Below are 24172 nucleotides of genomic sequence, written 5' to 3' on the forward strand. Positions count from 1 at the left end.
ATAATTCACAATAACTTGTCTTACGCTATTAAACGTTCTAAAAATATTCCACTATAGTTAATAAATAAAATAAAAATTAAAAGAACAAAAGAGCTTTTATTTACACAAGCTTCAAAGCTGTGAAGATTCATTTTAATTTGAATAATGATTGAATGAGACCATATATTCGATTGTATCTTGCTAAATAATAAAATCGACGATTCTGTCGAAAAATTAAATTTATAACTGCGTTCTCTATCGGAGATTCAGTGACATTTTCAAATTAAGTCACATAAACAACAGCTGTATCGATGAATCATTTTTGAAGCTTATCGATGCACTCTGATAAACAAACGGCAATTTCAAGTCGATCAAAATCGAGTTTGATGCGTTTTCAACCCGCTGAAACGCTGAAACATTGTTCATCCAACGCTGGTTTTTGTGACTTTGGGCGATTCTTCATGGCTGGCAATTTATTTGATGGCTTCAATAATTGGGATTCGGTATATGTTTTTATAGTACTGAAATATTTATTTCTAAATTATTGTACATTTAGAATACTAGATACATTCCTTGATGACTAAATTACAAAATTACCACTCATCCTAGACTTCTACTTTTCCAGATTTCTACACTTTAAGATGTAGTATACATTCTTAGATTCCAATATTTTTAAATTTTTATATTCCTAGATCTCTACATTGCTAGGTCCCTACATTCCTAGATCCCTACACTCCTGTATCCCCACATTCCTATATCCCTACATTCGTAGATCCCCACATTGCTAGATCCCCACATTGCTAAATCCCCACATTGCTAGATCCTCACATTGCTAAATCCCCACGTTCCTAGATTCCTACACTCCTATATCCCGACATTTCTAAATCCCTACATTCGTAGATTCCCACATTGCTAGATCCTCACATTGCTAGATCCTCACATTGCTAGATCCCCACATTGCTAGATCCCCACATTGCTAAATCCCCACGTTCCTAAATCCCCACACTCCTATATCCCGACATTTCTAAATCCCTACATCCGTAGATCCCTACATTCCTAGATACCCACATTGCTAAATCCCCACATTCCTAGATCCCTACACTCCTATATCCCGACATTTCTAAATCCCTACATTCGTAGATTCCCACATTGCTAGATCCTCACATTGCTAGATCCTCACATTGCTAGATCCCCACATTGCTAGACCCCCACGTTCCTAGATCCCTACACTCCTATATCCCCACTTTGCTAGATCCCTACATTCCTAGATCCCCATAATCTTAGATTTCGTATATTTCTGGACCCAAATATTACTAGCTCTCTATGTATATTTCTATATTGATCCTCACATCACAGTATTACAGTAAAATGCTAAAATAACTAAATAATAATAGGATGGCAATACAATTTCATAACAGAAACATCATACAGTGACATAGTACTATAGTAAATTGGTAAAATAACCAAATAGTAGTAAGATAGTACAATTTTACAATGCAATTATTGATACTCTAATGTTCTTATATAATAAAATAATAAACTCTTGTATAGTAAGCTAGCATAACAAAATGAATGATTGCGTAATAAAATTAATGAAATAGTAGCCTAACACAGTAATAAAATATACGAATAGTAGCAGAATATTGAAACAAAAATAGTGAACAAAATAGTGAACAAAAATGGTGAAAAAAAACTACACACACTAATTTTCATTCTAAAGTACCCAACACCGACGTGTCTTCTGAAATAAAATTAATGTGAAGGTACTGTACTTTCCAGTAATGAATATACACGACGAAAGCGGATTACAGGATCAAATATTCAATTAAAGCTAAAGACAAATTGGACTGTACGGTAATTACGAGCCGCCCAAAATTAACTAACGAATTATGCATCGCCTCGGGATATTTAATCTTATTACTCGTCTAAAGTTGACTCGATTTTCTGGAATCTTCAAAACTGCCTCTACGTTTTAGTTATTCGATATTTTTCATTTATAGCACATTATGTGTATAATGTACTCTATAGTGTATAAGTACATTTATATATATTTATATATTATAAATAAATATAATATGTGTATATACAAATCTAAGTTTTATTTTATGTATGTCGTGTTGTAGTGAATATTTGTTCATCAAATTTTGCACAGAGATACTGTAAATGGTTTTGGGACAAGTTTTGTGGTTGTTGAAATTGAAGACGTATCACAACAGTCATCCTAACCTCAATTCAATGTGTATTTTGGCGACAAAACTGACATAGCGGAGATACTGAATATTTTTTTATAAAATTTTACACAGAAATACTGTAAATGGTTTTGGGACAAGTTTTGTGGTTGTTAAAATTGAAGACGTACCACAAAAGTCATCCTAACCTCAATTCTATGTTCATTTTGGCAGCAAAAATGGCGCCATCGTATTACGTCACTATGGCACCAGACGTGTCACATATTTTCTGTTACGACAAATGCCCAAAGAATATAGTTTATCAAACAGTTATTACAAAGTTATTACAAAAGTCTAATTATTGACATTTTTTCTCCAAAAATAGAAACTTCAAAAAGAAACATGAATTTCATAAAATATTTTATTCTCTTACCGAAACTTGCAAGAAAGAGATATTTATTTTTAACTTAATAAAGATAGACGAGTTATTTAAGTGTATCGACATAATATGTAATATATTTACAATTCAGATTCATCGAGTTATCAATCTTCAATAAAGAGCGTAACTCGTGAAACGATAATTTCCTATTATAGTTAATTAGCGGCAGGAAATAATTTCTCTTATTCGACTCGCACAAACGCGAACATCAGTTCAAAGGAAGGAAAGTAAAATGGTTTTGTTCCATGGAAACAAACCAATATCTTTTCTCGTTTCCTCTTCCCGGACAGCAGCACGGTAAACGTTATCGTTTCATTAAATTCCCGATGGAGAAACCGTTTCCTGAAGGGACATTAATTTTCTAAACGTTTCCCCGATCCTCCTGCAATTACGACGCAATAAACACGAACAAATTTGCGTGTAACGTCTTCTGTTAAATCGAACAACAATGTGCAATCGTTTTGTGAAACAAAAATATTGCAGAGAACCGTGTATAACAGTTTCGCTTAAATCTTACAGCTTCGTGAGAACAATTACATCGTTTCTTGTTTGTTCGTAGTACAAAATGGCTGACTTGTATTTATAGCGCTTACATTCGTCGGCTGCTAAAATGTTATGGATAAATTTTTTTTTTATTTCTTTAAAACAAAATTTGTATTTTATTTATTTAAACACAGTGTATATAAAACCTTAATTTGACCTAACTTTATAATTAAAAGTTTGTATTAGACTAACACTACTTATAAAGCTTTAAACTGCGATAATCTCAATGTTAAGCCTAAAGTTTGATTAACCTATTAATAAAACCTTAAATTGCAGTAAGCCTATTTACACAGTCTTAAGTTAACCTAACCTCATCTTCTAAACATTAAATTGACCTAACCTTTGTATCGAAAGTATAAATTGAAGTAACACCGTTTACAAAACCTTAAACTAATCCAACCTTAGTGACAGAAACTTAATTTGACCTAATCTTATTTACAGAACCTTAAATTGACCTAACCTTAATGTCAAAAGCTTAATTTGAACAAACCTTAAGGTTATAAGTTTAATTTGACCTAACCGTATTTACATAACCCTAAATGGACCTAACCTTAATGTTAAAAGCTTAATTTGGACTAACCATAGTAACAAAACCTAAAATTAGCTTAACCTAACCGTTAATGAAGCTTGTAATGCTAAGGTTAGGTCAAATGAATATTTTATAAATAGTGTTAGTCCAATTTAAGCTTTCTATTTTAAGGTTAGATCAGTTTAAAGTTTTGTAAACAGGGTTAGTTCAATTTAAGTTTTCGATACTAAGGTTAGATCAATTGAAGGTTTTTGCAAACAGGATTAGTTCAATATAAGCTTTTGATATTAAGGTTAGATCAACAAAAGGTTTTGCAAACAGGATTAGTTCAATTTAAGCTTTCGATACTAAGATTAGATCAATTGAAAGTTTTTGCAAACAGGGTTAGTTTAATATAATCTTTTGATACTAAGGTTAGATCAACTCAAGGTTTTGCAAACAGAGTTAGTCCAATTTAAGCTTTCGATACTAAGGTTAGATCAACATAAGGTGTTGTAAACAGGGTTAGTCCAATTTAAGATTGTTATACCAATGTTAGGTATTAAAAACATCACCTACTAAAACGTAATTAAGAATTAAAAGACATCAGCTAAGAAGTTTTAATAGTTAGGTTAGGTCAACTTAAGGTTCTGTAAATAGTGTTGCTCCAGCTTATTTATTATTTCTCGCAATCAAAAGTAAGAATAAGTATCTTCTGAAATAAAGAACACTAAGAAAAACAATGAAATACGTGTCAGCTTATTCTTGCCCTAGATTCGATATAAGAAGTTCGATCGAAGTCGATGGCCCAACTGCTGAGATGTCTTGAAAAACACAGCCGATGCAGCGCGAGTTTCTTTTTCAAAGTTTCTCGTTTCAAGTATCCGATTCAGCAACTGTTGTTTCGCACGGGATCCCGTGCGGTTTACGAACGGGATCATCGAGTTCCGGCTAATTTACCGTGTTACCATTGTAACCCTCCGGGCTGCAGCAACAGGAAAACCCGAGATTCCACGGTGCGTCGTGAAAAGAAGAGAGGAAAGCGAGCGGACAAAGAAGAAACTCGAAACGAAACGATAAAAGAAACTCGACGAGCGTTGCGGCTGTAAAACTCGAGTGGAACTTTCGATTAAATAGCACAGTGTGCCGAGAAAAGGAGCAAAACAGAGGAGGAGGAGGCCGGAAAGGGTAACCGGAAGCTGGAGGTAATTAAGACAGAGAGAAGAGTGTCCTGGGAGGAACGTTTATTAAACATCGCATCGCGATACAGTGAACGAGATTCCTCTTCAGCGGAACAACACTGAGGAGAAAGACAATTCTCGAGATTTCTTCCTATTTTTCTCTTTATCTCTCTGTACCGTCATATTTCTGGAAGAAACGATAAATATTCCGGATGACTTACGACGAACTTCCTTCACGACTTCCTTTATCGTCGGCAATTTTTATTTACCCCTCTGCGATGGTAATTTGAATTATGATAAATATTTTATCGCTTCCGGCGCAAATTTGGTGTCGTACAGCGTTATTTGTGTGAAAAATTTAATCGGGAATTATGGTAACTGGGTTAATAATGGTGATATTTTCAGAAATCGCTAAAACATTTTGAAACATTTGTTAGCTGATGTCTTCGAATTAAGCTTTTAACATTTAGGTTAGATCAACTTAAGGTTTAGTTTAGTTCTTGAAGCTTAAATTAAACAAACACTACTTACAGAACCTTAAATTGATCTAACTTTGGCGAGAAAAGCTTAAATTGACCTAACCCTACTTATAAAACCTTAAATGGACCTAACCTTAATATCAAAAACTTAAAGTGGACTAACCTCACTTACAAAACTTTAAATTGACCTAACTTTATTCTTAATTAAGCTTGTGAAATTAAGGTTAGGTCAACTTAAGGTTTTGTAAATAGGGTTAGACCAAATTAAGGTTTTAATATTTAAGTTAGGTCAACTTAAGGTTTTGTAAATACGGTTAGTCCAAATTAAGATTTTAATAGTTAGGTTAGGTCAACTTAAGGTTTTGTAAATACGGTTAGTCCAAATTAAGATTTTAATAGTTAGGTTAGGTCAACTTAAGGTTTTGTAAATAGAGTTAGTCCAACGAAGCTTTTGTTCTTAAACATCACTCCATTATGGTAACTGAACAAAGCCTTATTGCACACATGTCTAAATTCCCTTAATCTGACCAATCTATGCAACTCTTACTTAAATTTTTAATAGTAAAATCAGGTCAACCTAAGGTTCTTTAAATAATGTTATTCCAACTTAAACTTCTACGAGTAAGATCAACCCAAGTTAATACAAACTACACACGCTTATCTCTTTCAGACTTCTTCACTTCAAAAATCATCTTCAATCGACCCTAAACCCATGAACCGTAATCTCCGCAGTACCTGAGTTGTCAGACTATTCGCCCGCTGATTTCTTTATGCTTGCGAGCAAAGAGAATCTCGCTAATTTATGCCTCGCTTCGCCGGCACAAATCGCGAGCGGGTGCGATAAAGCAAACACGGTTTGAACAGCAATCTAGAAAACGACGCGTTTGCCAAGCTGAATGTCGCGAGTCGAGAAGCGACGAGAAAAGAAAACAAAAAGAACGATCTCCGGTAGCTGATAGCCAAGTTGAAAAAGTTTTCATCCGTAGGAGGCCGTGTGTACAGCTTTGTTTCGGCGTTGTTAAATTTGAATGGCTCCCAGAAACATTGTCGTTCATAGGAACAGTTTCTCGTCGAGCGTAGTCGTTAAGGGAAACATTGTTACTCGACAAAATGGTGAATGTACCGCGGGAGTCAAAAGTCTGTTTGCATTTGGCAAATACCAAGTTTCTGTAGCACTTCACAGAACTGCGAATTAACATGGTCGCTGACTTGTGCCCGAACGCACTTCGTGCTAGGACTAGGATGTCCATGAACGCTGGTGTATTACAAGGTTTCACTCGAAATGGGGGAAACGGGTGGATTGCAACGGAGATAAAATGGAACCGTAGATAAAATGGACGGAAAATGAATTGGGTAGAGGCAAGATGGAGGGCTGCGATACCATGGTGAACTGTGGACACTTTTCTTGGATGTAAAGTGGAGGGATTCGGGGATATAATAAGTGAGGAATTTGGCAAATTTGGAATTTAGTAACTTAGAATATGGGAATTTGGAATATTTGATCTAACCTTAGCTCTCGACGGATCAGTTAAACTAACACTATTTACAAAACCTTAAATTGACCTAACCTTGGCGACAAAAGCTTAATTTGACCTAACCCCACTTACAAAACCTTAAATTGACCTAACCTTGGCGACAAAAGCTTAAATTGACCTAACCTCACTTACAAAACCTTAAATTGACCTAACTTTATTTTTAATTAAGCTTCTGAAATTAGGGTTAGGTCAATTTAAGGTTTTGTAAATAAGATTAGGCCAAATTAAGGTTTTAATAGTTAGGTTAGGTCAACTTAAGGTTTTATAAATATAGTTAGGCCAAATTAAGGTTTTAATAGTTAGGTTAGGTCAACTTAAGGTTTTATAAATATAGTTAGGCCAAATTAAGGTTTTAATATTTAGGTTAGGTCAACTTAAGGTTTTGTAAATAGAGTTACACCAAATTCTGGTTTTAATACTAAGGTTAGGTACACTTAACGTTTTGTAAATAGAGTTAGTCCAACAAAGCTTTTGTTCTTAAGCTCCACTCCATTATAGTAACTTAACTAAGCATTATTGCATTAAAATGAATTTAGTAATTTAGAATTTTGAAATTTGAGACAAATGCAATTTGAAGAATTCAGAATTTAAAAAATTTGAAATTTCAGAGACACTTACAAAAATTCTTGAAAACCTCAAAAGTCTCCAAAAACAAAATTCACCCAAATCCATTTCCTTTTCCAAACATCCACTCAAAATAAACTCCAAAGGAAAAGCAAAGGAATCTTCCCAATCTTCGCCAACACCGCAGGTGTTCGTTTCTCGATTAATACATATTACGAAAGAGGGGCCGTGGTTTCCGAGATTCCGGCGAGAGAAGAAACTTGACAAACGATCGAAAGTTTGACGCCCTACTTCTCGTCAGATCAGAAAGTTTAAAGCGTTGATCGGCAGTGTATTCATCCAGGTCAAAGCTTAAAAGCTCCCTTTACGCTAGAGTCAGCTAAGCTGAACTTCCTCCTTTCATCGCGCTTCTTCTCGCTTTCGCGATGATGCAATTTCCATCGTTCTTCGGGAACAGCCGCGATGTTAGTTCTTCGGCGCTGCGCTCGTCGCGTTCATGCAAATTCGCGTGAAGAAAAACAGTGCTCCGCTTACGGGAATCGTATTTCAGTTTTCACGGCGCGAAAACGTGTTGTGCTGTCTTGGAGTTGTGTAAAAAGCTGTTTCGTGTCGAACAGTTTGTTTTGTAGGAATTTGTACGGTGGTGGTTGTTGAATCTGAAATTTGGGGAAATGGGAGGTTAGATTACGTATTGGGGTGTGGGCATGTGGGGATTTGGTAATTTGGAGAATTTAAAGAATTTGGGGAATATGGAAAATTAGGAGAATTTGGGGAATTTAGAGAATTTGAGGAATTTTGGGAATTTGAGAACATTAACCTTGAAATTCCCATATCCAAAAATTCCTAGTATATCCAAAAAGTCTCCACATCTATGGACCCCAAAATTCCCTGAAACATAACCCTATATACCGAAAACCCTCTAAATCTAAAATCACCCAAATACTAAAGCTCCAAGACGCAAAATCTCAACGTTTAAAAATCCCAAGAGCAGGAAATCTCCAGATGCCTCAATCTCTTCCAGCAGAAAATGCGTACACGCTTGATAATGGAAGCACTATCATAAAATGGTATTTAGCAGCACTAAATGTTGCTCTTTCAAGAGCCGGTTTCTCTTTCGAGTAGCAATTATTTCACGGTCGTTAGACTTTCTGCTTAATCCCTCGGTTGTTTTCGAAAGATGACTCTCCTCGGAGATCGTCACGGCGTATCCCGTTGATCCTACCCTTCGACCGGGGTAAAACATCGACCAAATGACCGGCTCTCCGTGTTCCTTGCGATTCTTTCTTTGGGAACAAACGACTTCCGACGGAACCACTGCTCTCTGGATCGAGGATAATGCTGCAAGATGGCGGAATTTATGGGCCAACGAGGAAATAGAACCGCTATTGGAAACTCGCGGACTAAAAAGGAAAATATCAAAAATATTTGATTAAAACATGATTCTGATTTTCTTGGATTATTATTAAAATTAAAATTAAATTGTTGTTAAAATTAAAGTTCCGAAATTTGAGTACTCAGAAATTCAGAAGCTTGCAATCTTAGCAGTAACGCTCAGTTGACTTCACGTTCCTTTTATAGCTAATTTCAGTGATGGAAAAAAGTATAACAATTATACTACAGTATAATATATCGTGTATAACACTGTGTATATCTTCAAAGAACGAAGAAAATATCCGTAGATAGAGTAACTTCTCGTAAAGGAAAGAAAACGGAGATAAAGTCAGAGAGAAGGGTTGTTAGTCGTGTCTCGACTGATGAACTTAATCTCACCCTTTTAACCGCTGATGTAATTACAATGACGATTCCCGATAATAGCCTGCGTCGCGTCGTCATCCTCGAATTTCGAGAAGCTCTTTTCCTCGGGCTAAAGCCGGAGATGCTCGTTTAAGCAGCCTCGTTCCTGGTAATTACCGCAATCGTGGCAACCAGATTATCGCTTGTAGCCAAGGGCATTTCGAAAACCTTTGCTGAAACCTGCGTTGACTGTTGTACTAGTTTGAATTATTCGTTTTCTTATTACTTTGTCATAAGATACTGCTTTATTCTGTGATATCGTTCTTCTGAGAGGAAGAGAATTTCAATTCACTAGGACATTAGTAAATGGTTGAATTACTATTAATTAGTAACTAGGGAATTAAACGAACACTACTTACAGAACCTTGAATTGATCTAACCTTGGCGACAAAAGCTTAAATTGACCTAACCTTGGCGACAAAACCTTAAATTGATCTAACTTTGGCGAGAAAATCTTAAATTGACCTAACCCTACTTATAAAACCTTAAATTGACCTAACCTTAATATCAAAAGCTTAAAGTGGACTAACCTCACTTACAAAACTTTAAATTGACCAAACTTTATTCTTAATTCAGCTTGTGAAATTAAGGTTAGGTCAACTTAAGGTTTTGTAAATAGGGTTAGACCAAATTAAGGTTTTAATATTTAAATTAGGTCAACTTAAGGTTTTGTAAATACGGTTAGTCCAAATTAAGGTTTTAATAGTTAGGTTAGGTCAAATTAAGGTTTTAATAGTTAGGTTAGGTCAACTTAAGGTTTTGTAAATAGAGTTACTCCAAATTAAGGTTTTAATACTAAGGTTAGGTACACTTACTTAGGTAAAAATAACTAGCTAGGAAAATAATAAACACAAGGATCAGTATTTATAAGTAACTAGAAAATTAATAAATACTAGAACTAATATTAGTGACTAAGAAATTAATGAATACTAGAAATGTCGTTTAATAACTAAAAAATTGATAAGTAATATAATTTTAAGGGGAAATACTTATAGAAATAGAATGATTTGATTTGGTACAAATTGCACGCGATTATTATCAGGAAGTTAAATCACAGCCTATTCGCGTTTTAAAATGAGGTGCCATGAATGGCGACACGATAAATTGATTTGATCACAAAGTCTGGAATAAATTTTCCTCCTTTCGTTCCATCGCAATGGAAACGAATTCATGGACTGAACCATCTTCTGGATATAATGGGCCTTCAGATTTCTAAATACGTTTCCGATAATACTCCGACTTGTGCCTTTCATTTCAATTATATCGAATTCAACGATTCCATTCACTACATTTCTTTACATTTACATTTGCCGATAACGTCGTTTCATTTATTATATATTCTCCTAAGGTTGACAGTATATCTAGGTGAAATTATGGTGACATTATTACTAAATATTTTCAAATTTTGGGGTTAATTAAATTTACAAGCTTTCAAGTTTTCATGTTTGTGGGTTTAGATGGTAATAAGTTTTTGAATTTTTAAGTTTTCTTGCTTTGAAAGCTAATACTTCTTCAAGTTTTCAAGTTTTTTTTAAGCTTTTAAATTTGGGAGGTAATAAGTTTTCAAATGTTCAAATTTTTTCACTTAGAAATTATATTGTCTTCTAGATTTATAAATTTGTGAATTTTCAAATTTTTTAATTTATAATCTTAAATTTAAAGTTATTTTTAGATATATCGGTTGATGAAAGAAGTTTTCAAATTTTGAAATTTATGAATTTTTAAATTTATAAGTTTGTAAATATTTAAATTTATAAATTTACAACGCTTCAACTTCTGAAATTCATAAATAGTTTACATTTACAAATTTATGAACGTAACACATTTTAACGCGAGCACACAACTCTTCATCGGCTATAAATAGAAGTTATTTCAAAAACATTTATAACGTGTCAAGTTTTATTAAAAATATTTCCTCGGTTATAAAATATCAGCACGTTCGATCTCAAGGTAACAGGTGCAAAGGTCAGGTCTCTGAAACATGTAATATTACACAGTCGGGTCTGAGAGCGTTAATAAAAAACTATAACCTAAAAACTGATGGAAACTTTCGCACACTGCAACTATATTATTCACGTATCAGTTATATGGTTAGTTATTCTCAGTTATGACCTATTAACATATGATTTAAATATATGTTCCACTTCGTTTAGTTATGCTTTGACGAATATACTCGTCACTGGTCAGGTTAGGTTGATAATAACCTTTACAATTAATGATAATTTGATCATTTTCAAATGATTGCTAATAACCTTTGAAATTACTAGAAATTACCAATAATCTACAAAGTTAATTTTAGTAACCTTTTAAATTTGCTAACGAATGTTAACAATCTACAAAATTAATTCTAATAACCTATAACCTTGCTAACGAATGATAATCTACAAAGTTAATTTTAGTAACCTTCAAAATGGTTCATGATTACTAATAATCTACAAAGTAAACTATAATCTATAAATTTGCTAATGAACGCTAATAATCTACAAAGTTAAATTTAATAACCTATAAACTTGCTAATGGATGCTGATATTCTACAAAGTTAATTCCAATATCCTATAAAATTGCTGATGGTTGTTGGTGGACAAAGTTGATATTATTAACCTAGTTGCTAATAATCTACAAAGTTAGTTCAAATAACCTGAAATTGCTAATGGTTGCTGGTAACCTATAAATTTGATAATAACCTGTATAATTATTGGTAATTGCACCTAACCTACAAAATTGATGCTGAGAACTACAAAATGGTGACTGCTGGTTACCCATAAAATTGGTACTAATAACCTGCAATAAAAGTGTCAGAACTCAAGCTAACACATTGTTATTATTATTCATAATTTAACACATTGTTGACCATAATTACTATTATACTAATTGTTACAAAATTACACATTAGAATGAAAATTCTAAATTGACTGCAAAGAGTATTGCAAAGGTGCACTCTGTGATGTAATCGCATAAATATCCACAATGTAGCCATAAATTTCAACGAGACAACAGTAAACGAATAGAATAGGAATATCAACAAAGATATTTACTCGCCCAGCAGCGTGTTTAACAAGAATCCCTTAACCGCGTTCCAGGTGCACCGGAGGAGAAGCTTTGGGCGATTCTGCCCAACGGTCCATCACTTCCGGAACGACCTACAACGCCTCGAACAGTGACAACCGTTGCTACAACCTATAGACCATGGAAAACACGACCCACCAGGCCGAATTACTATCCAAACGAGGACCAACCACGACACCCAGATCGTTACCCGCTGAAGCCTCACAAGCCTCACAAACACCATACGACGACCACCTCCACCACCATGAGGACCACATACCCGCAGAGGCCAAGGCATCGATGGACCCCGCCGCCCAGAAACGACGTACCGGATAAATGCGACACCAGCTATGATGCCATCAGTATCATTCGCAGAGAGGTGTTCGTCTTCAAAGGACGGGTAGGTTACTCTTTCAATTTTTGGGGCATTAATTTTTATTTCTAGAATATATTCGTTAGGGACACTCTGAAGTAGACACCTTTTGGTACTTCGGACAATTTTTATAAAGGTTCTGATTTCAAAATTTTATTATAATAGGGATATTTAAAGATGTTCGCGTAAACTTCAAATAAAATGGCACCCTACCCCACCCTTATATTTCGCAAACGCCATTAAATATGAAAAAGTGTTTCAGACAAAAGTTGTAGGACATCAAGAAAAACATAAGATGGTGGCAACAATTTGACCTTGGATCGTTTGAAGGTCGTGAACTTCAATTTCTTAAATAGAACCCCCATTTTTTATTGCATATCCTTGTAGCCCCGAGACGTTTTCAAAATACTACTTATGTTTGTTTTTTGTGTAAGTTCCCAAGATATGAAGCTTCAAAGTTGACACATAAGTGGCGTAAATCTGATCGTACAACCTTCGTCTTACACCTTGGGTAATGCTGACGATATGTCAACTTTGAAGCTTCATATCTTGGGAAGGACACAAAAAATAAACATAGGTAGTGTTTTGAAGACGTCTCGAGGGAGAATATGCGATAAAAAATGAGGGTTCTATTTAAGAAACTGAAGTTCGAGCTTCAAACGATCCAAGGTCAAATTGCTGCCGCCATCTTGTATTCTTGATATCCTACAACTTTTGTCTGAAACATTTTTCCGTATCTAAAACCGTTTCCGAAATATAAGGGTGGATTTTAGAGGCCATTTGCATACGTGAGTGATGGGTTGGAGTTTGATCAAATTAGAATTTGATCATTGATCATTTGAACAGAAACTTTTTAACGACCTTAAAATCATCAAGATCCTCTTAAACTTCTAAGTCTTAGTTAAGATTAGCTTCAGTCTAATATAGTAGCTTCAATTTTATACAGTATTATGTTACTGTCTACTGTGATTTGTTACTAATTGTTGTTCTTATCTTTCAGTACCTGTGGAGGATCGGTGAAAACGGAATGTACGAAGGATATCCAGCGGAAATAACGCGTTTGTTTAATCTACCTGAATACATTGATCACGTGGACGCGGTTTACGAAAGGCCAGACAAGAAGATAGTGTTCTTCATTGGCAAGAAATACTACGTTTTCAACGCCAATCATCTGGAACCAGGTTATCCCAAGCCGTTAACGACCCTCGGATTACCGGAATCGTTGGAGAAGGTGGATGGTGCTATGGTCTGGGGACATAATGGGAAAACTTACTTTTTCAGCGGTTCCATGTACTGGAGGTATGTAGGATGTTTCATTTAAGTGGAACATTTGAATTATTCTCATTGCTGTTAACGGAAACTGATGGAAGATTATATGGTTTCAGATTTTAATCATATAAGCTTTTAACAATTATTTTTTGTACTTTTAATGGCAGTAAAAATAATTTGAATGTTCAACTTAAATGGAACACCCTATATTTAAGTGTATAATTTTTATTGTTCCGATTTTGGAACAATAGGGTTCCTATAATGTTTCTTATGAATTTTACAATTTATGAAATCAGGAAATTCTATAATTTACAAGTGTAGACATTTTTAATTTGAAAATATCCAAACTCACAAATTTTCAATTGGGAAACATTAAAATGAACCACCAATCCTTTGATAGTACTAATAAAAATAAAGGACCTAGTTTCCTTAAATAGAAATCCTAATTAGTCCATGAAGAAATATAAAAGAAAGTACATTGTTTTAAAAGAATGAAATAAATGGGAACCCTATACACTTCTATACAAGTCTTCCTATCAACATTATATCATTAACAGTATCTTTATTGATTACAGGTTTGACGAATCTGTAAACAACGTGGAACTGGATTATCCAAGAGACATAAGCATGTTCGCTGGAGTTGGAAACGATATTGACGCCGTTTTTCAATGGACAGATGGTACATATTTATTTATATATACTTCAAGATCAAGTGCAGTGACAGGCCAAATCCAAATAGAATATTAAATCTACAAAAACATTTATTTACATAAGATAAACATTTACATTTGTAAATATAAATTAACAGTAGTAATCTTCTGTATATTATAATGAAAGAAAATTACTATAATGATATTTATTTAGTTGCATATAAATAAATTTGAATTTTACCGCCATTTAAGATTCTGTTGTTTAGATCAATATGGCGGAGTTTCCGTTAATTGATGTTCGCTATATGGCCCTCATCTGCAATTGACCCTTAAAATTTAAACGATTAAAAATGTATGAAACGTCTTTAAAATAAATCTCTTATTTTTGCAGGTAAAACGTACTTTTTCAAAGGGAAAGGTTTCTGGGAATTCGATGACCTGAGAATGAAAGTTGCCCACGAAAAACAAAAATTATCGGCGCCCGTTTGGATGGGCTGTCCACGGGAATTGGAGACCAACGACGTCGACATCTTACCACGAAAATCGAAGATCACTGCCGCGAACCGAGCATCGACACCACAAACTTTCTTCCTCGGATTATTTTTTATAGCATATTTGAACAAATATTTGTAAACTGTGATATTTATGTAAAAGCCGCGTACCAAACGCGAGCCCGCGTGTGCGCGACGCGTACACGACTCCGGTCTAAATTTCAACGCACTTCCCTTATATTGATTATACGGAATTAAAGTAATTTTAATAAAGTAATTTTTAAAAAATTTTAATAATAAACGACTTATCCCAATTCGCAAGTTTTATTCCTCTGCTCTGAACCCATGATTTTGTCTGCATGAATGAATGTCCAAATTATTATAAAGGTGTGTAGTCTGATCTTAAAAAATGTAGAAAACAGAAAGTCTGTATGATTCTATTTCTCGTATAAGATGTTACGTACATCATGCATTTATCTCCTAAATGATTTGTAATTAAAAAGAATGCATTAAATTTTTCACCAATTTTCAAAATTTCCTAATTCCCAAATTTATAAATATTTAATTTCCATAGCTCCCAAATATTTAAGTTTTCCAATTCCCTAATTGTCAAATTTCTATGTTTCTAAATCTCTAATTTAGATTCCCACATATCTATGTTTTCAAATTTCTAAATTATCCATATTCAATTTCCAAATATCTAAATTTCTGAGTTTCTTAATCTCAAGGTCTAACCTCTCAAACTTACCTAACTTTTAGGTTACAACCCCAAATTTTCAGTATTCCAAACCCTAAAACTCCTAAATTTTCAAGTATCTAAATTTGACAACTGGATCAATCAGCAATGTAAGAAGAATCTACTACACTCAATTGTAAGTATCACAAATATTTTACAAATATTTTGCAGAGCATATTTTTACTATTTGATGATATTAAAACTATATTTAAAGTTATCAACATTGAATAATTTCTAGTATAAAAAAGAACAGGATTCAGGAGTCTAAAATCATTGTCTTTATAAGCTTCAGTTATCATGTAACTCATATATTTAACAAAAACATGTACACTTTTTATTTCTTGGATCAACTTTAAACGATATGTTAACAGAATCTCTTTACAGTTTTTACATTCTGCTTTGGCGAGTGAATAAATAGACTCTCTTTGTTATGCTCGCTTTTCTTGCCGCAGACGTTCAAGAAACATTTTGTTTGAGCAACAAAATAACGCGACTATGGTGCATTCGGGAAAGCGTAATCGGACAAGTTAAAACTTGTTGTTGGACATGGATTTCATTATGAGCATAAATTATTTGAATTCCACCATAGCACGCGATTTCCTTTCGCTTTAATTTCCTCATCCACGAGATATTTCACATTCTATCTGTATGATAAAGCTTCGTTGAACGTTTCATCCTTCCCTCCTCATGCTAAAGGCGCAAATCCGGCGGCGAATATGGGTCCCAAGGATTAAGCGATCTCAATGTAGTTTGGACAATGGTGTCTACTTCTGCCATACCTCCCATTCCAGTATCACCACACATGAGAGTTTTAGAAATGCAAGTGACTTCCTTATATCCCCATGACTTAAGCAGAGCTACCTGTACGAAACAGCAACAGTCAAGGTTAATTACTTGATAAAACTAACGGAGTAATAAAAAACATGAACCTTTTACCTGCGGTGCAGTGACAGGATGTTCCCACATTTTCGTGTTCATAGCAGGGCAAAAAATCAAAGGCTTCGACTGATCCCAAGCACGAGCGACACAGGTCAAAATATTATCGCATATACCACTTGCTATCTTGCCCAATGTGTTAGCATCTAACGGAGCGATTAGGAACAAATCAGCCCACTTGACTAAGTCTATGTGCAATACAGGATCTCCTCGGTCCTGCCAGGCAGCCCATTCGACAGTGTCTGACAAAACTTGAATACCTGAAGGCAGTTCTGCTTCTTTCATAAAATGCTTAGCTTTTTCTGTAACTACTATTCTTACTTCCAAATTGTTTTGCCACAACTTTTGTACTAACTGTGGCAGTTTAATCGTGGCAACACTACCGGTACATCCGATTAAAACTCTCTTTCTAGAAATGCAATGCGACATTTTGAACTATTTAGGTTTTTGAACTTGAAATTTTCTTCTAACAATCTTTTTTTTATTTTCTGTTTATATTATATAAAACTGTACTATCAGTTTTCTCAACAGACGATATGGAATAGGTTTGGCCAGTGAAACAACGACAACGGGTTTGCTATTATTTTTTAGGCCATCTGACGGAAATCAAATGCCTTCAATTACTTAGATCCACAGGAAACTACAATTAACAGAGATCTAAGTTAAATGCTTAATTTTCAATCTCTATGACAGGTGTACTATTGTTGCTACCAAGTTGTTTCAAATGCTTGATTTTCTTTGAAGTCTGTCCACCACACTGGAATCACTTTAATCTGACTATATGTTGAATAAAACTCCACTATTCAATTATGTCTAGTCACCAAGCTCCAATCGTGTTAAATAATAATTCCTAAACACATATATACGTATATACTATTTCGAGATTGATCCGTGAAACCTGTTAATCTCCTTTTCAAGATAAAATGATAACCAGCTGAAATGTTCGTAAATCTACGACGTCGCGACAATCGATTAGTAATAAATCGCTGTTGTTATGTCTCCTTGACCTCGTCAGAGAAACCGAGAGAGGACCAATCTTCTCGCGCCATTAGCTCGTTATCCATTCGACAAGCAAGATAATTTTTCGCTTCCTCTCTGCACATTGTATTCTCGTTCTTATTCTCGTACAAACAACGCATATACTGGATCATAATCTTTTTGCAAGATCCCTCATGGTCGAGCGGAAAACTTCCTTTCTCGGGGGGCACAGGTGTAAATGTCTTTTTCGAAAATGTGTACGAGGACATCACTGACGTTGGCGACGTTCATGCAGGAAAGCTCAGTACATGAAAATAGATGATTAAGTTTAGGAAAAGAATAATTATACGGACCTCTCGTTGAACACACAACAAAATGCAACCGCCATTGTAGTAAAATACGAGTAACAGCGCCACACGCGATTATGTCTGCAACTTCTTTTTACGCAGACTGCGTGTCACGTGATACGCAAGTGAGTAATTTTAAATGAGATTGATCGTTCTGAACTATGAATGAAAATGTAAGGCATCGATTTTATGTAAATTTAAGTAGCAGGTAATGTACGAATATTCTTTACTTGAGCTAGAGAGTTATATTCTGGTTGAAGAAATAATTTTATATTTGTAACATGAAACAGGTGGCAATACGATTTTAGGGTTATATTTTGTAATTAATTTGGAACTATTAATTTTTGCTAAACTTCAGAATATTTTAATTTAAGTTTTCTGTCTTTAAAATATTATTTGAAGTTTTTATTAGAAATTTGAAATTTTAGATATTTTATACTTTTGGGATTTAGGAATTTTAGAAGTATAGAGTTGGGCATTTTGGAAAGTCTGATTTGAAATATTATAATACATTACATATTTATACACCTATATGTACGTAAACATTATTGATTTGATTCGTTAAAAGAAATATATATATGAACAGAAATATTATACAACAACGTGATTAATAATTTTATAAATAGTATTATAAAATATTATATATTATAAATTAATAAATTAATGTAATATTATATATTATTAATAGTAGAACAATTAAGTTAAATAGTATTTTGATTGTTTTTTACATATTTTTAAAGAAGTATGTTTATGGGTATGTATTCTAAAAATAGTACAGATAGCACCATCTTGTCTTAAAACAAGCAACTATACAAATAAAAAAGTTGTATTTTTTTAAAAATAATATAGGAGAATTATTATTATATTTTTATTAAAAAGAACTTATTTATAAAAAACTGGGTCGATATTGGAACGTGACAATTTTCCGAAATTTTACATACTAACAGTTACCGACGCATTCGATTTTGCAGTGAAATTGCAGCTGTAGGTAAAAAAGAATTTTAGATTTGTCATATCGATTGATTACAATACATACAATAATGAACATTTAAAAAATAAAAAAAATATATAATTTATAATTATCTTTTAATATATAAAAACGAAATAAAGCAAAATTTTATAAACAAAACACGCATAAAAATTAATAAAAATAATAAATTTTAATATGTAGTAACTATAATAATTTGTTAAATAAACAAAAGAAAAACTTAAAATTTAAATAAGAAATGTCAAAATTACAAATATAGGTATGGATGACGTCATCGCACGGTATTGGTGGATTACATGACAGCTGATTGGTCCATGGATCACCTATCATTGATAACTTGACAAGTCATAGGTGTTCAGTGTTCAAGGTGCCTAGTATTGGTGTATTGACATGACACCTGATTGGTTTACGGTTCGCCTATTATTCTCACCTTGATAAATGTCGCTCGTGCTCAGTCTTGTTCAAGCTGTCAGAGTGTTCGAATCGACCGTGACATTTCGTATCGGTACGAGTCAAAGTGTTTATTAACCGATTGTGTATTCATCCCAGTGTTACCTAGTGTTTAGTGCAAGTGTTTAGTGTGTTTTATCAAGTTTTTTAGTGCACATACGGGGGTGTATTAATGTGTTTTATGGTGTGGTTCCTTATGTACCTATATGATTAATAGTGTGTTTTAATTTGTGATTGCGCATGTGTATACGGATACATTAGTGTGTTTTATGGTGCTATTATTTAACTGTTTTAACGCTTTTTTGGTGATTTAGTGTATTTTGTGGAGTGGTTATTTAAGTGTTTTGGCATACATTTACTAGTGTTTTAGTGTACTTTATGTAATGGTTATTTAAGTGTTTTGGCATATATTTATTAGTGTTTTAGTGTGTTTTATGGAACGGTTATTTAAGTGTTTTGGTAAACTGTCACTAGTGTTTTAGTGTACTTTATGGAACGGTTATTTAAATGTTTTAACAAACTGTTACTGGTGTTTTAGTGTACTTCATGTAGTGGTTATTTAAGTGTTTTGGCATGCATTTACTAGTGTTGTAGTATACTTTTTGTAACAGTTATTTAAGTGTTTTGACAAACTGTTACTGATGTTTTAATGTATTTTACAATATAATTACCTATGTGTTTCGTTATATTTTTGCAAACGTTCTACCATATTCTACAAAATAATTACTCAAGCTTTGACATACAATTTCAAATATTTTACAATATTTCACGTTGTGACATAAGCGTTTGCAAATTTATAACTGACTCCTGCATGCCTCTATGTATTTGTACACCTCAAAACCAAAAACTTATTACATGTTTGCACAAGTAGAAGTTAGAAAACATTTATGTTATCAAAATGCAAATGGATAAACACAGTTAATTAATCGTTGTGATTCTTTTATGATTACAGAAGGTCCACTGCCAAACTTCCACATTCTAATCTGACGAAAGAAGTCAAACAACCAAGGAGCCAAGCAGCCAATCAATCAAGCAGCCAACCAATCAAACTACCAATCAATCTCTAAGATGCAATGCCTCTCAGATATGCTGTCACAGATGCCTACCGATAAAACGATCGTAGTGGCGCAAGTCAGCGATCGGTGAGTCGCATGCTTTACGGTTCCTCCGGTTCCCATCATGTCGTAGGACGAATGGTCCGAAGCGACACGGGAACTGGTTGTATTTTATATTTTTGAGCGAGCATAGTGACCACGACTGTACGATCGTGCAAAATTCGTACAAACTGTTTATTTTATTTATTAGCTCAGGTCAGGGTTTTCTTGTACATCGCGTTTTAGCTTCATTACCATTTAAAATTAAAATTAGTACATAGAAGTCGGATGACCCTCCGATTTCACAGTACTTTTCGAGTCATTTTGATAAAGTTATCGAGTCACTTTCAATTTTTACGCGTGAAAATTTTTTAATTGAATATGTACAAGAAAGTATCGCGAAAAACAGATTTCGATATCAAAGTTATTTACGAATGTTTGAGTCATTTAGAAATTTACTTTGATATCACAAATCTGCTAAAAATGAAACAACCGATACTTAGATTTTTGCAAAGTGTTCTTCCATTTTCTATTTTGAATATTTTTTAAAGTTAGAGTCAATTTTTGCTGGAAGACACTTTATTAGCATGTTTCTAATCATGATTTTTAGCTCAGGATTTTCAGCACACATGAAGAAAACTGGTAGGTGAAAATACATGTGGCCGTGTTCATTTTTATGCTCTAAATTCATGCGCGTGCTTAGTTGCTACTCGCATGAGTTAGGGCAGGTGGACACGGTTTAGTTTTAAGATGTTTCGGCGATCGACAAATTGACAGTGAATTATCGACACAAGTTACACGTGTGTGTGTGGTTAGGTCGTGGACCTTGTGTCGATTTATTTTTTAAATTTTGCAAAATTCTATTTGAAAATGCATACAAAATGCAAGTCGAGTCATTTGAAAATGCATACAAAATGCAAGTCGAGTCATTTGAAAATGCATCCGAATTGTAAGTCGAGTCATTTGAAAATTTTATAAAGTTTTAAAGTTAGAAGATTGTATGAGTAGTTTAAATTATTACATGTGCATGTTATATTGAATATTCGAAAGAGTATGAAAATGAAATATGTTAAGTTCACTGTCGATTGTCGATCGATTTCAGCAAAAAAGGTATGAACTTAGAGTGTGAATGTAGTATTGAACTCGGGTGTCGGAGACGTCCCGGGACGTACTCCCTAGGATTAGGCTTTTTTGCACCCGGGTGGTATGTGTGAGAACCGTGGAGTGTGTTTTTGTGAGAATGGACTTTGCAATTTTTTAAATATAGCGATAGGCAGGCAGGTAGCTTACTTCTGGTGTGAATGAGTTAGTTTTAAGTAGGTAGGGCCAGAGCAAGCTTTCACGTTTCTCTGTCCTCCTCTCTCACACGTGAGATGCTTGCATCTGGGGGGTTCACGAAAAATCGAGAAGAGAAAAATATTAAATATGAATTTATTTAATATTCTCTTGAACTCGATTGTTCGTTCAGGCCAGGCCTTTTAGTTTGTAAGTCGTAGTCGGGTTCTAGATCCGACTGCAAAAATGAAGTATACAGTGAAGTGAAGTGCAGTGAAATAAAATATTCTGCTCGGATGTTCTTTTACGGACAGCGCATTCCGAGAATCGCTGGTCGTATTTTTAATTTCGAGTCATTTTATTCATTTTTACAAAAGTAGAGAATTTTATTTTACAAGAATTGTTACATAAAATTTTGATTTTGTTGTCGATCAAAGCAAGTAGATAGTGGTCATTTTTATTTCGATAAAAGTGACTGCACTCTGTTTGTGGAGATCGATAGCGAAATCGAGAATTTATGTAATTGCAAAGAATATCCGAGTTACCGTAAAAATTCGCGAGTGATTTTTATGAGGCAATGCCGAAGAGAGAAGAGGCTATATGCCGAAGAGCCCCGGCAAAAATTGCCAAAGAAGAGGGGAACTATTAATGAATGTCCATCCTAAGATCTTAGGATGGACAGCCATTCTGTCACTATGCTCGCTATTATTTTCTTGTATTTTACATGTGTTTTTTTGAACGATACGAAAAGTATCGGCATGATTTGCTCGAATTTTCACGAGCATAGCCACTCGCGATTTTTCTATCCCTTCGCGATTCGAAATTTTTATGCCCACCCTATTAAAGTTCGAGATTAGAGATTTTTATATAATTTTGCGATTAAATTTTGAGATTAGAGATTTGCATATCCTTTCGTGATTCGAGACTTTTAGACTTTCGCGATTAAATTTCGAGATTTGAGATTTTTGTGTCCCTTTGCAATTGTATTACGAAATTAGACTTTGTATCCCTTCGCGATACGAAATTTCTATACCCTCGCGATCGTATTACGAAATTAGAGATTTATCTCTTTGCAATTTTATTACGAAATTAGAGATTTTTATATCTCTTCGCGATTATATTTTGAGATACGCGATTTTTATATCCCTTCGCGATTATATTTTGAGATACGCGATTTGTATGTCCCTTCGCAATTTTAATTTCTCCGAATTTTATGTGTTAATTATTTTTCTCTGTTTCAGGAACTGATTTTATAAAAATTTTTATATTGTTGGTTGATTTTAAATTCGTAATTTTTATTGTGTTTTCTGCTTCTGAATAGGTTCGTTTCACTTCTTCTCGTACAATTTTCTATGTTAACAAATTTTTTTATGTTTCAGATTTTAATTCTTGGTAAGTTATTATTTTCTGTTCTGAAATTTCTGTGTTAATAAATTTTTGTCTGTTTCAGCATTTAATTTTTGGTAAGTTCTGTTGAGTGCATATTAGTTTGAAATTTATTCCGAGCTGTGGGAGGAAGGGTGGGCTCGGGCGCAGGTTTTTCGTCACAACACGTGGCGAAAAACTTGCGCAAATTGTGCCTTTTGTTCTAATTTGCACTCATCTCTACAGTTTTTTAACTTGTTACATATTAGATTGTAGTATTAGCCTATCATTTTTATTGTCAATTGCTCGAAACTTAAAAGAAAGTTCTTCCAACTTTCTTCTTTACCCCTTCTCTCTACAAAGTTTTAAATTATACAAGTGCAATATTAAAACAAAAGGCACATTTAGGGCTTAATCATTTTTGTATGTTTCAGGTTTTAATTTTATGTGGGTAATTTATTTATTCATACGTGTCTTATTTGTATTTGTATGTTTCAGGGTTCTACTTTAACGATTCCTGTCTGTTTTAATTTCATTAAGATGTTTCAGGTTTTGATGTTAATAATTCTTGTTTGTCTTAATTTCACTCAGATGTTTCAGGTTTTTATTTTAACTAGGTAATCTTGCATTTCCTTTCTGTTTCCTTTTTTATTGTCACACCTATTTATTTTACAGGTAATGAATAGTTCATCATTGAAGACATCGATCATCGTGGGATCATCGAGGGATCATCGAGGGATGCGTGCGCTAGTTTTAAGTAATTTTATGCGTGCGCTAGTTTTAAGTTAATTGTATGCGTGCATTAGTTTTAACTTAATTGTAATCGTGTGGGAAGGGTGGGTGGGTCCCTGTAAGTACCTCTACTTCCAACTTGCACTCATCTTCTCAAATCTCAATGTTTGTACGCGTTAGTTTATAGCATACCCACTTATTTTTTGTCAATCGTTCTGAGCCCAAGTGGATCATTGGGGGTTCATAGTGCTGT

General features: G+C 34.0%; 3 protein-coding genes across 3 annotated transcripts in view; 1 reads left to right on the plus strand and 2 right to left on the minus strand.

Moving 5' to 3' along the window:
- The window catches only part of Mmp2 (Matrix metalloproteinase 2), a 196168-nt gene extending 180834 nt beyond the window's left edge, over window positions 1-15334 (plus strand). Inside the window, exons 9-12 of the mRNA XM_012292194.2 lie at window positions 12271-12635; window positions 13609-13907; window positions 14453-14556; window positions 14919-15334. Coding sequence (XP_012147584.2) covers window positions 12271-12635; window positions 13609-13907; window positions 14453-14556; window positions 14919-15160 — 1010 coding nt within the window. The 3' untranslated portion in view covers window positions 15161-15334. The remainder of the gene's footprint in view (window positions 1-12270; window positions 12636-13608; window positions 13908-14452; window positions 14557-14918) is intronic.
- A 707-nt stretch (window positions 15335-16041) lies between these two features.
- On the minus strand, window positions 16042-17687 carry Ppcdc (phosphopantothenoylcysteine decarboxylase). Its single transcript, XM_003706188.3, has 2 exons — window positions 16691-17687; window positions 16042-16615 (listed from the first exon to the last, which is right to left on the minus strand). The coding sequence occupies exons 1-2, from the start codon at window positions 17117-17119 to the stop codon at window positions 16445-16447; spliced, it is 600 nt and encodes a 199-aa protein (XP_003706236.1). The 5' UTR covers window positions 17120-17687; the 3' UTR covers window positions 16042-16444.
- Window positions 17398-18086, minus strand: LOC100883562 (cytochrome c oxidase assembly protein COX19). Its single transcript, XM_076541720.1, is given in 2 exon segments — window positions 17398-17463; window positions 17557-18086. Coding segments are annotated over 2 exon segments (447 nt in total). The 5' UTR covers window positions 17938-18086.
- Between the last annotated feature and the right edge of the window lie 6086 nt (window positions 18087-24172).

Source organism: Megachile rotundata, chromosome 16 (assembly GCF_050947335.1).
Source record: "Megachile rotundata isolate GNS110a chromosome 16, iyMegRotu1, whole genome shotgun sequence".
NCBI lineage: Eukaryota > Metazoa > Arthropoda > Insecta > Hymenoptera > Megachilidae > Megachile > Megachile rotundata.

Excerpts from the sequence above, each read along its gene's own strand:
- Ppcdc (XM_003706188.3), bottom strand. The coding sequence starts at position 17,119 with ATGTCGCATTGCATTTCTAGAAAGAGAGTTTTAATCGGATGTACCGGT. Across the intron at positions 16,616-16,690 it reads ATCCTGTCACTGCACCGCAG|GTAGCTCTGCTTAAGTCATG; the intron begins GTAAAAGGTTCA and ends TGTTTCGTACAG.